The sequence below is a fragment of the Abramis brama genome, assembly GCF_963993115.1.
Source record: "Abramis brama genome assembly, chromosome: 6".
In the NCBI taxonomy this organism is placed as follows: domain Eukaryota; kingdom Metazoa; phylum Chordata; class Actinopteri; order Cypriniformes; family Leuciscidae; genus Abramis; species Abramis brama.
The window spans coordinates 22963680-22982297 of record NC_139968.1 but is presented as its reverse complement, the minus strand read 5'-3'; the positions used below and the strand labels follow the sequence as shown (position 1 = coordinate 22982297).

The window sequence follows — 18618 nt, the reverse complement described above, 5'->3', positions numbered from 1 at the left end:
CGCAAAGCATTTCAGAGGGCCATGTTTTATAGTTTCAGAATTTTTTTTATTTATCCAAAGTTCATTATAGACCAAAAACAGGCTACAACACCATTTTAAACCTTTAAACAGGTGGTTGTGCTACTGTACCTTTAAGACTTTTATATGTAAATGACCTCTCTTATGACCTTTAAAGAAAACGAAATGGAAGTTTGGAATGAAAAGTTACCTGAGAGGCTGAGATGGAGACCTAGTGTGCATCTTCATGTCCTCGAGTCTGTTGGAAGAACATTGAGATGACACTGGGTTCAAGTACACACTGCTTGGTTATGTAACAAACTGCTTTTGAAAACCCAGAAAATAGAGCTGTATGTAATAATTGAGTTTCAAAATGATATTCAATGCCCAAATTATCTACATATCTACATCAACTGTGCAGTACACAAGCAGAGCACACTGTGTGAAATACTATATCCCACAATGCAATGCACTCAACTATCTTCAATTTCTAGTATTACAAATCAATTCTAGTATTCACTTATACATATATAATTATGAAATAAGTATGCTAGAATTCCATTTCAAACTTAGGACTAAAGGATGTAAAAGCAGAAAGCAGAATGTTTCTCAATGGTCAGCCAATCCAGAGGTACAGGGAAAACATCTCTCCAAGACAACAGGAATGCCATGTTACTATGCCAACTAGCTCTGTGCCCGATGCATCAGTGCTCTTACCAATCTGTGTTCTTTTGTATTAATTTTAGCTCAGTCTTGCATTTTAGAGTGGACTGGAACACTAACTATGGCCTGGTGTCATTTCTCTCTTCACTGAGCTAAAAGCTAATGGAAGTTGAAAGAGTCCTGATAAAAGACTTCATTCATGAAGGGGAATGAATGAGTGTCATTTATGTAATGTGGCTCATTATATGGACATCTGAATAGAAGATGTGATATTAGTCTTAGACCAGCTTTACTTTGCTTTTTATGTCTAGGTTGAGATTCAGGCCCAAAATAGACTACTGCATCACAAAACGCAATTTGAGTCAAAATGAGTTGCATTCTCAGTGTTGCCACATGTGGCGCTATTGTAGGTTGTGCTATAGCTCAACCAACAAAAGAATCGTTTTTTTCCCTTCAAAAACCAAAGCAAAGGCATCTTACCTTACGGCTCCAATAGTTGCAGACCTCGGCTGCCGTCGACCCTTTAAGGCACGCAGTTTGTCTCCTTGCGTCATACCGAGATCGTTCTCAGTGTAATCATTCTGTCGAGAGTTAGAGAACATCAAAACAGCTGAAATAACTCCAAAGAGCAGCACACTTGAGTTGAGTTAAAGGTCTAAAATCTGATTTATACTACACATATGCAGTATTTCAGTGATTTTATTTAAATAAGAATTTATATAAATAAGTTTAAGAAATATTTAAATAACCATTTTAAGTAGTAAAATACAGATATTCAAATTCGGGCCAATGTCGCTAAAGTGATAAATATTTTCTTTTTTTACATTATATTTGTACATTTTTTCCTCGATGTATATAGTGGTTACGACCCTCTCTAACATTATACTCTACCAATAGTAATATATTTTCATGTTACGGCTGATAATCATTAAAGGGGCTATATGCAACTGTTTCCCCAAAATAAACGTAACAATAGCCTTTTTATTTGACCATGTATGACTCAAACATCTCCTGATGAGCATACTGACACCTTGTCAGCTCACAGTGGGTGCACCTATAAGCCTGTATCCTATTTTTCCTATTTTCTGTCGGGTCGGATTTTTCGCGCGTTGTCTGCGGATGTGACGTCAAGCGCGTTCATGTTAAACGTTTCAGATCACTCTGCCACCACCGCTAGTCAGCAAACAAACTTAGTTTCTCAAACAATATATGTATTTGACTGTTCTTACCTCTGTAAACATAATGTTGACTTCTTTGCAGCGGATGACTTGTGAAGTGTGCACGTACGAGAGCGAGCAGAAAGGAAGAGCAGTTCCGTTTTTTGGCCACAGGTGTCAGTCGCGAGTTTAAATTTCAGAAAAAAGCATATAGCCCCTTTAAATAGCCGATATTAATATTCTGTTTTAGTTTTGTCTAAATTAATTAAGGTCCCCCTTGCAAAACATAGCATCTTCTATTCTTATATATATTTATATATATATATATATATATATATATATATATATATATATATATATATATATATATATATATATATATATACAATGTTGCATCTATATATATATATATATATATATATATATATATGTATATATATATATAATACAATACTATAAAGAAAACAATTATATATGTTTTATTTTTTAAGTAATTCGATTTAAAAATCATTCAAATTTACTTGAACAAATGTAAGCATAAATTTAAAATGACTAAGAACTAAAATAATTTGAAATTCTTCAAGTGAATTTCGGCATTAGAACATTATCTTTACTGCTTTCATTCTGTACATTTATCATCTAAATGCAAAAAGAAGAAGAAATGAGCATGAAGAATTAAAACTTCTATATCGACCGATGTGGTAAATTAAAAATCTCTAATATACAATATATAAACTATATGCTACTGATATATTGTGCATCCCTAATTTAAATAAAAGAAATTCCCATTAGGCCTCACCTCCTCCATACGGTCCAAGCTGTGGGATTTAAAGATGGAGGTGCTGATGGAGAGGTTGTCAATACTGGAGATAAGGTGAGGCACGGATCTGTCCTCATACTGCCGCTGCTTGGAGCGGTGAATATCTCCATGAGCCCAGAGACTCGCTTGCTTCCTGTACAGTTACAAAGACAACAGTTCCCATTCAATGTCTTGTTTTGCACAAATAATTCAGCCACGTGAAAAGAAATCTGGTCTCAGATTGAACCGTTTACTCAATGCCAATGCTCGATAACGGATACTTTGTGTCCGGCACACAGGAAAGGGAATCTCAAACGTCTCACAGTGCCCTAAGGTGGAAAATATGCGAAGATAACGTTCATCTATCCTGCGGTGGGCATTCTCTCGCACTGCGGCCCACAGCAAAGCCCAACAAAATATTTGAGAGATTACGTTTAACTGACCTGCACATGGCCAGTGCTCTGTTTTAACTCAGACATGACAACCGAACCATGGTCTGGTTTTACAACGCACGAAAGGCCTCACTGATAGACGAAAGCTGAATCAAACTCCACGAGCACTCCCAAGCCAGAGTTGGATGATTCAGCCAGATCTGGAACATCTGCTGACCTTATCTGCTTAGTGCGTTCTCAAAATAAGCTCTTACGCTGTTGAAAATACACGACTTTGAGCCAAAGTTAGAGCACTCATCAACATTATGTAAATGTAGTGCACAATAAAAAGGAGGAAAAAAAGTTGTTAAGAGGCCAAAAGTGGTGCATTGTGGGTAGTTTCGGGACTTACTCTTCTAGGTAATGCTGCTGGGGTCCAATTATAGAGCCGGGTCTGCAGACGCGGATCCAAGCGATGGCTTCAGCAGCTGTGAAACGGTAGTGCTTCATTAGGTAGCAGCCAATCAGAGTCCCCGTCCGGCCTAAACCAGCTGTGATTGGTAGGAAAAAGGTCACAGGTGTTTAATGGTTTTATTGATGCACTTCCAAGGCCACTTTACCATAATATTGATTATTAGGCTAATGCTTGTTAACATTTCATTTCCCTTTTAGTTCCTGTGAGACCATAAACTCCAAAAAAAAAAACTTCTTCATTGAGTCGGATCAATAACACAGCATTTAAATGTTTCATGCAACATAAAAAGATCATTAACATATTGACAACAATTGTCTTGCTAGCAGGTCAATGAGGTGATGCTGTGCGGCCATATTTCCATGTCTTTGATTTAAGTGGCGTCTCACCCTTGCAGTGCACGGCCACCGCTCCATCCGTGCTCTCACAAATGTGCAGGAAGCGGCGGGTGATGACGTCGCCGGGTGTGCTTCCGTCCACGAAGAACAGGTCGTAATGGTCGAAACCAGCATCTGTGAAGCGCTTGGATTCATAGATCTTCTTGTTGAGGCGCACTATGGTGGTGACGTTGTGCTTGCGGAAATATGGGAAATAAGCCTCGGGGGCATGTAGAGGATAACCTGCCACACAAGAGAAGAGGAAGTCCATCCATTCATAATTTTTAGTATTATACATGCATGTTAAATACAATTATATAATTAAGATACATTTACAATTATATACCATTACATATTTTAAAAATACATACATTTCACATATCTATATTATTTTATCTAAATATGGGAAATATAGTATAAGTATATATTAATAAAATTACATATTTATATATTAATATATAATGATATTATACCATTACAATATTATATATTATTTTTCATTTCTATAAAAAAACACTCCAAGCTATACATATATACAACACACACACATAATATACATCATCCAGATTTAAATAAATACATTTAAAATAATGCAAAAATATTTATTTATATATAATAGAAATAAGAAAATGTATAAATTGTATAATGTATTGTATAAATGAATCCAACTAATTCATACAGAAATGTATTACAAATAAAAAAACAAAATAGCATGCTAAAGTTAAAAACTACTTTTATCATATCCAATATGTAACCATACATTTTACATATTATATACATATTAAACATACACACCAACATTTATATATTATTATTTATTATTAACACTATATTACCCTTAATATATAGTAAAATTTATTTAGTAAAATAAAAAAAGAAGCATAAATTGCATGCCAAATTTTAATACTTTGGATTAAGGATTTAAACAAATACCTATAAGCCCTAACTGAACAATCTGCTTTCAAAAACAATCATAATATCTAATATATTGAAATCTCAACCTATGTGTGTGTGATTCTGTGATGACTTGTAAAACAAGGGCCCCCTCTACTGTCACATATGTAAATTACATCAAACATTTCAGAGAAAGTGCTTAAATTAATACAATTTATGGCTAATACATGGCAAGCAGCCTTACCGTTCTCTATTTTACTTTTCGGATGTGGACCGCTGAAAGCAAGAAGTTTGCCCGGGACGATCCAGTTCAGATCTCCATTCTCGACACGCTGGAAGGACACAAAGTGAATCAAGGGATGGAAAATGAATAAAGAAAAAGGGAACCAGATCAAAACAAAGAAATGAATCAAGGAAGTTTGTATAACAGCCAATCGAGTATCTTTTATAAACGGCAAGTTGTGCTGTCCTGAAACGCAGGGTTAAACGAGACTGTTGTAACCCCTTCAAATAGGAGGGCACAGTGGGTAATGGATTAACACAAGCCAGAAAATTTACATAATACTAAAAGGACAAATCAATCAAATGCTCACTTGACGGGAATTGTTCCAGTGATTGTCTAAACAACTGAGATGTACAACAACCTTGTAGCGGATTATAAACACAGGTAGGCGACATATAATCATGTTGTGTGTGATTTAAATCAAACTGATCGAGCCGAGACTTTCATTATGTTAAAATGTCTTTTGGGCCCCAATGGAATAAACATGATTATGTAACCGGCTTGAGGAGCAATGAAAGTAATTCTGGGTAAAAAAAACACATTGCCTGCTGGTCCGCCTAATGAGCATGAGCATGAGATTTCATATTGAGGGGGCGAAAAGGGGCATCATTACCTCATAATGCTCATACTCATTCACGTCGAACGTCTCAAAGTTCAGGAATCCGTGCTGAAGGGCCTGAAAAACAAAGTTAATCATAAACATCAGTCATATGTTAATCAAATCGAATTGCAAAAATTGGAAAAACTTTCCCCTGAAAGTCTCAAATATTTTTTTTCCCCACCCTAAACGAGCACACATCCATACCGTCTGACTATGTTTAACCAATTAGTCAGTGTAATGGGGCTAAAGCGGCCTGTCTGGTACTCAATGAAGAGCTGTGCGGGAAGACATTAAGGAAAAAGGCACTCGAGTTGATAAGCCGTGGCAGTGAGCGATGAGGGCCGCGTCTAATGGAGTGTCCGGTTTCTTCTGCTGATGGAGTCCACAGTTGGCTACCAGAAAACTGGTTAAAAGGTGCACCAAGTCTTTTTTTCTCTCTTATTCACTTTATTAATAACTAATACAGCAGTAGTACTGGACTTTATACTGCTATATAAATGCAGTATCAGACGAAAGCAAAGACTGAGCCAAAGAGATACGCACCAACAATTTGTCCTCTTTTGAACTCTGATATGTCCCCTCCTCATTATGTTGTGTGGATTACAATAGAAGATTCGGATTTGGATGGTCACATGACCTCAAAAAAAGTGGCATGGGTGGTCTGTGGATAAATGTAATATTCAGTCCACCTTTCCAAAGCTGGATGAAAACAGACCACTGAAAGACTGTCACTGAAACCATCCGACCGTGGAACATGCTGTCCTGAGCTGCAGGGTTGAACCTGTCAATCAAAACCTAATCAGTGCTGAGAGAGGGCACAGCGGGTGAGTGATTATCACAAGCTGGCAAAGCTGCACGCTCTAATGGACCAATCAGCTGAGCGCGTTCAGGTATGAAACGTTGCATCTCTCTAACACAAACAAGTCACGGCGAAGTCTACACGTGTAGACGTACAACTGTGTCCGTTTACTCCATCTGAGTGCACTGACAGATGTGTGCGCACCTGATACAGCCAGCCGTCTCGCTCTAAGTCTGAGGTTATGCAACTTGTTCTTGGTCAGGTTTAATCGAATGAGCCCAGCCGCCCTCCTCCCCTCTGCAGCTGACTGGACAAAGAGCTTACAGCAGAAATCCTCTTCTGCAGTGTCAATGGATGGTGTGGATGAGCTGCTCTTAATTACTGCCAACACCACCAAAATCTCCAGTTTCCTAATTTTACCCTTGCAATGGTAATGGTGGAGTGTAGTGGGCTGGTAATCTACAAGCGAACGTCATACTTGATCGATATACTTGGCCCTGTGATGCTCCAGGGAGGATTGTCGCTGTCAAAATGATGTAAATGTTGTCGTCTTAGAAATCCCTTTGGTTAAAAGCTTGAGAATAAAACCTGGTTAGCTTACAAACAATAGCCTAAAACAATGCCCAACATGGCTGATGGTTAACATGTTTTGGTGTCATTGGCCGAATGTTTAAGACGGAGTAGTTACATATTATATATAGAATTTAAAGCAAGAAAGTCGTAATTGTGACTTTTTTTACAATGTAACATCTCACAGTTACGAGAAAAGTTAAACTTTTCTTGCAATTTTGACTTTTTGCTTACGTTTCTGACAATTAGCAACATTTTCCTCAATTGCGACTTCATCTCACAACTTGACTATATCCAAACATTGCAATATTATATAGTCACAATTACGAGAAATAAATTTACAAAAGAAAAAAATATATACACATCACATTGTGAGATAAAGTCGAAATTACAAGAAATAGAAAAAAAAGTCATAATTATTTCGTGTAATTGCGACCATTTCTCACAATTACTGCTTTGATTCTCACAATTGGCACATTTTTCCAATCATAACTGCGACTTAATATTCAAAAATTGCGATATTGTGAGAAACAATGTAGTAATTGTAGAAACAGTCGCAATTACTAGAAATAATTACGACTTTATATTTCCTGTAATCGCAACTTTCTCACAACGTGATTTCAATTACTCAAGTTTTTCTCTTGCAAATTAGTTTTTCGTAATTGTGTCTTTATATCTCACAATGTTGTAATTTTTTTATATTAATTCGCAATTACGAGGAGCAAATTTGCAAGAGAAAGTCAGAAATTGTGAGTAACGAAATCACCTTGTGAAATATAAAGCCGCAATTACAAGAAATACAGAAATAAAGTCACAATTGCCACCCAGTAAAAACATGGTAAATTTGTATTTTGTGTTAACTTGAGAAAATTGCTCTCTGCGGATGTTTGAACCGAAACACTTTGGTTACCAGCCCAGATGTTTACCCATTAGATAAACCCAAATAACTAACAAAAACAAATTAACTGCTCTCATGTCGACAAATAGGGCATTAACTCCCCTTTGGCAGCTTGGAGAGAGGAAGCAGTGGTGATTTGATCATTATCAGGCTTCAGTGTTTATCACAGTCACAGATGCCGTGTGACTCATGCAATTAAGGAGCTGTTAAAACATGGCTGTTAATTAGAGCCGGGGAGGCAATGATAAAAGTGTCGCATACATCTGTCTCAAAGCAACAACTACAATCTTAACAGCAGAGCACAGGATGCAATGTCTGCATGTCCAGTTTCGACGTTTTAACTAGTCATGCAGTCTTAACGTTTTAAAGGGGATGATTTTAAATATTCGATTATTTTAATTCATGTTTATTAACATTTTTATAACATTTTATAAAATCTAAATGAACCATTTACACTTAAAATCAATTCTTCTTTGAGCGTGCGATTTAAATAAACAACATAAGCAATGGAGGGATGGGTTTGCGTTCGAAGGATGCTGCTATTTTTTCTGACGCAGGCTAAACAAAAAGACATTCCAGAGAGTTTAAGCGGCGTGAAGAATGTTTTTGAATAGCAAGCATGTAAGAATTCACTTTCTGTGCTCAACGAGTCTTTCCGGCACGTCAAACTGGAGACACATCGATACCTGCAGACGTATTGGGCTGTTGCTGAGATACTCCTAAAACAGACGTGACTGACAAACTCACGTGAGCGCCATTTACCTAGAAGCCAGTTTAACAACTTTGAGTAAAGAACTGTAATAGAAACTTCTTATTATGCAATGCTGTTTGCTCTGAGAGAGCCTAGAATTGCTTCCTTTCCGAACTGCAATCATGAATAATATTCATTATAAAGGCCAGGTGTTTTTTTAAATGTCTCAGTTCACTATTTTAAGAAAAAGAGAATATTCAGACAGTTCCAGACAATTTTGTAATTTTCCAATAATTTATTCCTGTGATGGCAAAGCTGAATTGTCAGCAGCCATTCCCTCCAGTCTTCATTATCACATGATCCTTCAGAAATCATGCTTACTAGTTGCTAGGGCTGCACGATAATGACAGAAATCATAATTGTCGATCATTCCCTTAATATTGTAATTATTTGCTATTATTAATTTACATTGAATGTTTTGAATAGCTTTATACCATTGTTTGAAGCAACTGCATGCCATATTTCTATATAAAAATAAAAAACAAGCTGAAAACACTCTTCCTGAAAAACTTTAATTGCTTTTCTATAGCATTAAGCCTCGAATGTCAACTATACATTCGTTTGGTTACTTTAAATAAAAAAAATAACAAAAGTAAAAATATACATGGTATAATATTAGGGGCTTTCACACCGGGTAGTTCTAGGAACTTAGTTAAAGGAACTAGACATCAGGGTGGTTCCCCGAGAACTAATGTTCCCCTAGGGCCGTTTTCCTGGTTGCATTCGCACCACCAGTAGGAACTCTGAAGTGATGTAGGCCATGCTTGTTGTTGTGACTTTTATTTTTGACGGCGCTGAGAACGGCAGAGCCTAAGCATACAGCACTCCCATTCTCCATATTCATTAGTTTACGATCTGTTTAACAGTCTTGTCTAATATGTTATTAGTTAGAACTATTACAGGGTACCCCCAGGATCCTTCAACTTAAATTCAAGGCTTTTTAAGACCTTTTTAATACCATTTCAAATGAAATTCAATGCCAACTTCGTACCAATTCCGACAGAAGTATGAGGGGAAAATGTCAAATCTGTATACATTTTAAACCCTAAAAAATAATTATGTACAAGTAGACTACTTGAATTAAATAAAACATTTTATTTAAATAATAAGTCATATTTAATATATACGCAACAGCGTTGTAGCGCGCACGTGTGTAGGCCAATGTTAATTTTGGCAGCCATTTTTGATTTAGTCCTACTCTTCATCTTTCATCGACGAAAATGCTTGTTGGTCTTAGTCACATTTGAGTCATTCTGCCTTTCATAGTTTTAGTTGACGAAATGTGTTTGCATTTTTGTCAACTTTTAGTCATTACTTTTAGTCAAACTGCAGTAACTTTAATTTTTGTAGCTATTTTATATGTAGTCTTTAGACAGAAAATGTCATAATTATTCTCTCTAGGCCAATTCAATTAAGCTTATGAGAAATTAAAATTAAGCTAACAGGCTGTATTGGCATTGCACTCTTTAGCAGTAGCACTTGTGCAATTCTACATATCCCTTTTCCTTAGTTCTCCAATTTTTTAGAGTGCCGTACCCCCTGGTACCCCAACTCTTCCACATCTTTCCATTAAGGGACAATATTTGCTGTATATCAGCCTGCATTTTGATCGCAGATTTAGTCGCACAAACAGCGCAAGCGGCTCGTGACAGAACACAGACCGACTGAATGACACTTTAATTTAAGTAGAAAATCTCAAATGAAGATCGCTGAACTCCAGCTTGTCTGTGTTTTCAGATCATCCGCGCTTCTTCAACAATGTAGAGAGAGCGCGCGTGGATGGTTGTGGCCAGATACTACTGAAAAGACCGGGTAGAAAACATGTTATTTTAACAGAAAAGCTCTGCTTAGTAACCATCGTAACGGGTGCGCACACTTTCGCGCGTTCTGCTATGACGTGGAGCGCGAGGTGCACTCAACGTTACGCGACTAATTTTTAATTAGTCTACATTAGTAACAGTTAATTTTGTTACGGTATGAACTTAATCATAGAAAAGGCAAAAAATCGAAGACTTTTGTAACGAAATCCAAGACTTTGTATACCAAATTCAAGGCTTTTAAGGCCTTCATTTGAGATTATCAAATTTAAGACTTTTTCAATGCTTTTAAGACCCCGCGGGTACCCTGTATTATACAAAGTAGACCGTATATGAAAAAGTATTAGCGTTTGCTGTGTGGTTGATGCCCAATGTCGCTAGCTGAGCAGAAATACATAATCATGTCTGGCTTGGTCCCCTCAAAGTTGCGTTGGATTTTCTCCTTAGTGTAAAGGTTGAGAGGTCCACCACTGTTTTTCATGTTCGTAGAGTTAGTGTTTTGAGTAAATATAACGTCGGTACCCGCCATTTTTAAAAAGCCGCGTACACGGCTTTTTAAAAATGGCGGGTACCAGCGTTTCGCGTATGTTCGACCAATCAGCGTGCACCTACGTCACTGGTAGTGCTGGGTTCTCTGAAGTAGACGTGATTCGCCTTTCACAACGTGACATGCTCTAAACACACCTCTTAAGCATGCAGAATAACGTAAGTGGACTTTTTTTATAATTGTGATCTTTGAACGATTAAGTAATCGTGGATTTCGTAATCGTTATTGCGATTAGAAATTTGATCCATTGTGCAGCCCTACTACTTTCTAAAGAAACATTTCATATTACTATAAATGTTGAAAACTGTTGCTGCTTCATACATTTGTGGAAACAGTGATTTCAAAAGAATTTACGGTCGCTTTTGATCAATTTAATGCATCTTTATGTAAAAAAAGTATTGATTTCTTTAAAAATCTGATTAACCCCAAACTTCTGACTGATAGTGTACAAAAGTCAGATTGTAACTGGATTTCAAAACGCATATAGATGTGGTTTGAATTGGGTTTGTAAATATTTAATGTGGTTTTTTGCTGTAGTGAATACAAAACAAAATGGATTTGAGTGGGGAACACCAAAAAAAAAAAAAAAAGCTGCCTATTTGAAAAAAGACACAAAAAGTAAAATCATTCATGCGTTTAGCTAACCCACTCTCATACCAACAGATAAACAGTCAGAGAAAAATACTGCACAATAGGGGGCTGAGGAGATTCATTGCCACTGTGGCTCAAAGTGAAGAGACCTGTTGTGTTATATAAGCCATCAGCAAAATAACATCCCTGAAGCACTTTTTCAAAACACGTAGACACAAATGTTCTTTGCCTAATGTACAGGTTTCTAGTCTTACACTGGCTGTCCAAGAAGGATTAAGTAGACAATCAGTATCTATGGGTATAATCCTGGATGGTGCTGAAACTCTTAAAACCAAATGTTTCCTGCTAATGTAAGCTGCAAAATCATCATACAGACTGATACATGTGCATTAGATATTAAAAAATAAATTATAGTTCATCAATTTTTAAATAATAATAATTTCCACAAATTTGGAAATTATTATTAATATATTATTTAATAATATTTGAAGAAATAACAATATATTCTTTAATTTTACATATAGTATGGTAAATATTCAGTGGTGACATTAAAACATTTACATAGTACTACAGTACATATCTCACCTTCCTAATGCCTTGCAAGGAGTCAAGAACCGTCAGATTGTATGTGCAATTCCCAAATGAAGCATCCCTGTAAGAGAAAAAAAGGCAGCATGTTAAAATTGCGTGTGTGTATTCACACAAGATACAATCTAACAATAAAAAATAAACACCCACAAGAATATAAACAGGAACATAAAGTCATGTTATGTGGAAAGAAACAGGAACACAGACACTGATTTTAAACTGCAGCTCTCGGCTCTGCAGCTTTCATCCAGAGTAAACCATAACCTGCCCATGAATACAAGTAACTGGGTCAGGGCCTTTGTGTTTGGATGTGGGAGAGAAGGTAAAGCGACATGCGAGACTGTGTTGGCTTTTGTCGCCTGTGTTCTCAAAGAAAGAAAACCTTGCAGATGTGGATCTCCAACAACACGATGGGTTACATCTCCAGGGTCAAGGCGAAATCAACGTCATGAACCAGCCTGTTTTGATCACGTATATGAGGAAGTCCAATTTAGGTTTGTTTGTATACCTAAAATAATGTCACTGGGTCAAGGGAAGAGAGGGTTGAAATAAAATACCCAATGCACAAACCCTTTCCTAACGCACGTCAAGGCTCTTTGTGCCTACTTAAATTGAGTTTTGCATTATGCATGCACTTAATTTGCTGTTTATGATGCAGGCTGGGTTGCATAAAAAGTGGGTCAGTGTTCTGCTGGGATCCTTTCATTAGTCTCCCAGTGTGCCTCAATGGAAAGTATCATGCTCCATTCACCCACACATACAACACGTACTTCACCACATATCACACATGCATGCTCATAACTCCCAGAAGAGGGCATAAGATCTTGTGTATTGGTCCACTACTTCAGGGTAACCACAAAAGAAATTATTAAAATGGACTTGATAAGTACGCCATTAGTAGGCTGATTTCTTCAAAACACTGTGGTTAAATGTTGGTGCCATGAATGGCTTTCAAAGTAACATTTCCATTAGTGCTGCATGATTAATCAAAACTAAACAGCACGTATAAAGCTGCGCATAAAAAAATAAAATTTCATGATCGCAATCAGCCAAATCGGTTTAAGCACGATTTCATGTTAATTGTTATTGTCCTGATTTCCATTATAACTTAACCCCAGTTTTCTTCTAAAGGGGAATATTGAGAGTACCTTGCTCAAGGAAAAACAGTGATGGTACCAGCACAGATGTTTAACCACCACTAGGCTACACCACCACCAACTCAAACATGAAGAGAAAAACACTAAGAAAACAATGTCATGTTATGTTATAAAAATGTATTTAAAAAAATGGAGACAAGGAGAAAACCCAGGCAAGTTTCCAACAGAGCTTTGAAGAAAAATGTATTTTGTTCACACAATTATATGTACCATATACCGACAACAGCATCCAAAAACAGCTGGAGACTTTCCCACCAGCCAGAGGCTCATTCATCTTCCTTTCCACAGTACAGAGAAATGTTGTGCCAATCGATTTGGCTGTAGAAACAGCAGCTCACTGGCACCAATTATAGACTAACATCCTGAGGATTATGTAATGTCTCACCTCCGTTACTGGAGGCCAGGAATTAGACAAACCTCATTCAAAAACAGCCCATCATCTAGTAATTAGTCATTTAGTAGATGTTTTCAAAACTTGCAATACATTACAATGAAAGTCCCACCACAGAGTAGCCAAAAGGTCAAGTGCCTTGCACAAGGGCACATTGGTTTTGCCCCTTGTGGGATCTGGAACTTTCGGTTATCAGCCCAGAACTTAAATCCATTGACTAGACAATTAGATGGACAGTTTTGGCTAAACAAGCAATTATACAGGCTCAAGAGCTGTTCCTATAAGGGGCAAGTCAGACAATTCTATCTCACGGAATGCATCAACCGTAATTAGTTTCTCAAACAAAGAAGGTATCGGACAGGGGGTTGGTCACAGCATTCGCATATAAATCTGCATATACAGTCTTAGGCTGGGTTTAAAAGGCTGGGATAAGCAGAGCTGTTAAGCACAGGGTGTGTCCTGGGCAAGCACTGTAGAGGAGCAAAGCAGGACAAGCTTACAGATGCCAAAACCTGAAGTAGCACATTAGTGTCGTTACGTAATCATCACCGTGGACATGATTTGTTATAGCAAATACAGATTTACAGCCAAGGCAGTGGCCTCTGTAATCGTTTCAGGTCAAAGTTCCTCTGAGTCTTAGTAGGCTGGGTAACTTCATGATTTAAATATGATTTATTAAGTCTAAAAGCTTTCAGCATGCACCGCAACTTGGCAAGACAGATAGAGCTTAGCGGACCAAGAGCTGAAAGAAGAAATAAAAGGGCAATGAAAGCCCAAGGGAAGAACTCTGATTGGATTTCCTAGGTCGATCCTAGCACTGGTGGAAAAACGGACTTGACAGGATTTTATGCAAGGTCTTGATGGGGAAATGTGACAGTGATCGAATGAGGAATGAATACATGAGTTTAGTTTAAATTTGGCAAACACATGCAGTGGTGAAACTGTAAAAAAAAAAAAAAAGAAACAGGAAACCCACCCTTCCTTGTAGAGAACTGGGTGGAGATCCTCAATGAGAGCCAAAAGACTATATTATTTAAGCATTCTTCAGGCCATCCTTAAAAATATTCTTGTTTGCTGTAACCCGACCGACCCTGTCAATTTAGTACCGACCCAATTATTATTATTTTTTCCCTTTTAGTCCGACCGACTTGCTGGTTGTAAACTTGCGTTAAGACCGACCGATTTTTTTTTTAACTCTTCAAACAACTAATACAAATGCAATAAAATAATATTAGTTATTAAGTATTGTGAATATAAATTGCCTAGACCTATATACAAACATAAGCTACGTTCTTTCTTTTAAATAAAAACCCGTGGCGCGTCATCTATGATTATGTTTACACCATTGGTTAACGCATGTCACACTACAGCCTGTAGGCTAAGTTTGCTTCGTTTCATTCACTGTCAATGGTTTGCGCTTGGTAATGATGGCTGCGGCTTTATCAAATTACTCTAAAGATTATTTCATTTTTATATGTTGTTGAATACAGTTTATTAAAAAATAAACATGCGAGAGCGTGTTATAGGCTATATGTCATGTTATAGTCAGATATGACGACGCTACTGCAACACGCATCGCCGCAGATGAGAAGCTGAGCATCTATTCATCAAGCCAACGTGCAAACTATCGCAAATCAAAGTGAAAGTAAGTCGCTGACGCTTAACACACAATCATCTTCATTAAATGTAAAGAAACGAAATGATCTTACCAGAAATTTTAGCTGATGATCAATAAAATAATGCATCTTATAACTGGTGCTTTCGGTGACGTGCACTCCATTAAATCTGCATATAGCGGTAGGGCTGGGACGGTTACCGCATTACCGCAATACCGCGGTCACGTGACGCCTACCGCGGGTCTGAGCTCGTCACCGTCATCACCGCAAAAAAATAAATAAATAAAATAAATAAATAAATAAATAAATAAACACTGGCCTTATGTGTTCACGTTGTGTCTAATGACATGGATTCATTGATTCTAATGACATGGATTGTGTCTAATAACATTGTGTCTTACATGGATTCAAGGTTTTCTAAACAAAACTTATCAAAAGATGGAGCAAATCCGACCTTTCGCAAGTTTGCAAGTTGTTTCATGACACATAATAACATTCCATTCGTAGGCTATTGACTATAACCCCTTATTTACACTCTGTGGCACGTTACGGCTGCGACGCGGCTACCGAAGCTGATCGCGCCCACTCTAGTCAATGCTTGTGTTTACAACAGCCACGACGCGGCGCGTTTCAGAAGCGTCTCTCCGCGCCGCTTCGCTAAAGATAGGCGCCTAGTCTATTTTCGACGGACGCCGCGTCCAAGCCGCACCGTAAATAAATAAAAAAAGTAAAAGCAGGACCTCAGCTTTTAATTGCACGTGCTTATTTAACACAATTCTCTCACGTGAAGACCGCATTTGTCAACCCTCGCGGAGTCGCGGCAAGTGCACAGCACCAGAGAGTAATCTTGACGCCACTTGCAAGAAAATGGATAAGTAGGCTACATAATCAAATTCACAAATATTACACCATTTAAACATTATTAAAAATACATAGGCTATGAGTTACTAAAACAATATTTGTCAAAGAATACACATGTTCACAGTTTGAACGTTCTTGTTTCCATTTGTTTAATTTCAAGATCTGAGGTGAATTATCCATTGTTGCTTTTACAGCTACAAAGCTGGAGCACTAAACGATATTCAAAGTCACATTGCATGCTTTTAACATTAAATAAAGCACATAAACACTACCTGAGATTATCATTGACACACTTTGTTTGTTGTTCCAGCCGCAACGTCGCAGAAAAAAAAAAAACTGGGGGGTTGAGGTTTAAAGCGGTTTACCGCAATACCGCGGGAATTTCTTGCTTTTCAACCGCGGTAAGAAAAAATCCATACCGTCCCAGCCCTATATAGCGGGAATTGAAGATCGGATTTATATTCGCAAAAAAAACACATTTATGTAACCAGGTGTAAATGGAATTGTTCTGATAAATCAGAAAGCAATCCGATCTGAGAAAACGCATGAAGTGGCCTGGTGTAACTGTAAACCCCTAGACATCGGTGAAAAACTAAATAGAGATGCATTGTTAATGTAACACATTAACATGTTTTTTCATAGGCATTACATTGCATGTTAATGCAATTAACTGTCATTTTGTGAATTCTAAAGTCAATTTAATTTATTTGTTTCCCTCTGAAAATCCACTTTAGTTGATATCTAGTGGCTTCTTTCTTGATTCTCATTCAAGAGAATCCCCCCCCCCCGCTCATCTAGATTAGTTGGGCCTACACACTACCTACATTAGTTGGGCCTACAAGATCAGTTCAAATCGACAATTAAAACTACTAGATCTTGCCGCACAGGGCAGAGTGGAACTTGCTAACTTCCTCTGTGAGACTGCCACTGCTTTTCTCTTAGAATTACCAAATATTTGGGCAGACAGGGAAAAATTCTTCACTGTTCTTACATAATGGGTGAGCAATGTCAAGGTCTAAACTATTCATCTAGGACTGAAGCTCTCCATCCGGGGCACTAGAGCACAGTCTCCAAACCTGAACAACAAACCCACACCAGTTGAACTTGAATTTTCAAGTTACTTCAAATGTCGTTCTAAAAATATATTGCTTGAAGACAACTTTAGGTCATGTTGTGCATTGCATTATTGGGTGGATACTTGTTGATTATGCAAGTTTCTTTCTATGTAGGACTTGGTGTGGGAAACTACTCTGCAACCAAGATCAATGTGCAGATATTTTGGTCGGACAGCAAGCATTTGCTTACGCAAGATGGATCAAAACCATACTTTCTAGCCACAATGATCCAGAATAGATCAGCCAAAGGTCAGGTTCACAGTTAAAAATAGTAGACAACCAAAATCCATTCAAGCCTGGAACAAGTAAAATGTAACTGAAGAGATCCTTTCAGATGAACTTTGTAGCACTTCATAGCAGTAGGTGCAACATGTTATTATTTTCAGAATTACACATACCTTTTCATCCAACAACTTCTTGTAGTTTCTTCCTCTGGTACTCAAACATGGGTCTCACACACAGCTTCCCTTTATTGAATGGTATGGCCCATTCATTGTTTCCCATCAGGAACCCCGTTCCCTCTCATAAACAACAACTATTTACTTTCTGAATTAACCAATTGCTAAGCATTACATAACCATGTCGCACTGTTTGTCTCCACGAGTTGCATGGCTACAGCAGCCAAGTGGGGGGCACACTGACAAAGCGCTTTTCTTCCCTTGCGCAGCTACACTGCTGCTAACAATCACATCTTTGTGGAGAAACAAGGGTCCAATCAACCTTCAAGATGGACAGGACGGCAAACAGAGTGGAAGAAGTGCCATAAGAGGCACGACTACTAAACATACCGCAGGATTTCATACTCAATTAATGGTTTTGGGGACCAGTAGACCGATGTGTCTTGAGTCTTAGTAATTTAAGCTTTTACTTTACCACATATCAAAATCCTGCCATAACCAGGTCTATAAAACAAGTGTACCGTCCATGTTACAATTTCAGGTATCCAATAAGCACAACAAAACTAACTGAAATATGGAATAATGGTTGTCCTAGATGCCACTGAACATTAAACATAATAGGGAAGATACAGTAAATAATTGCTTCCCTACAAGTGTAGACCAGCCCAAGGAGCAGTTATGGTTTTATAAATCTTAAAAACTTAAAATAATCGTGATGACTAAGTGATTAATAAGTGCCTTGCCTTTTCAGTGACGAAAATAACATATACAAGGCATAATTTCATAAGCAAACATTTTATTTAATAAAATGAAATCATTTTGCACACCTCAAGATAAACACTGAATAAATGCTATATATATTTAATAAATACTTATTTTTAAATGAGAAAAATTTAAATGAATTC

General features: G+C 37.5%; 1 protein-coding gene across 3 annotated transcripts in view; it reads right to left on the bottom strand.

Annotated features, from left to right (window-relative positions):
* cdc14ab (cell division cycle 14Ab) overlaps positions 1-18618 on the bottom strand; it is a 41305-nt gene that overhangs the window by 9069 nt on the left and 13618 nt on the right. For all 3 annotated transcript variants that reach the window (XM_084116512.1, XM_084116511.1, XM_084116513.1), the window contains exons 6-13: positions 12173-12239; positions 5627-5689; positions 4975-5062; positions 3849-4079; positions 3400-3538; positions 2617-2770; positions 1141-1241; positions 209-256 (exon numbers count right to left, since the gene is read on the bottom strand). In XM_084116512.1, coding sequence (XP_083972638.1) covers positions 209-256; positions 1141-1241; positions 2617-2770; positions 3400-3538; positions 3849-4079; positions 4975-5062; positions 5627-5689; positions 12173-12239 — 891 coding nt within the window. The remainder of the gene's footprint in view (positions 1-208; positions 257-1140; positions 1242-2616; positions 2771-3399; positions 3539-3848; positions 4080-4974; positions 5063-5626; positions 5690-12172; positions 12240-18618) is intronic.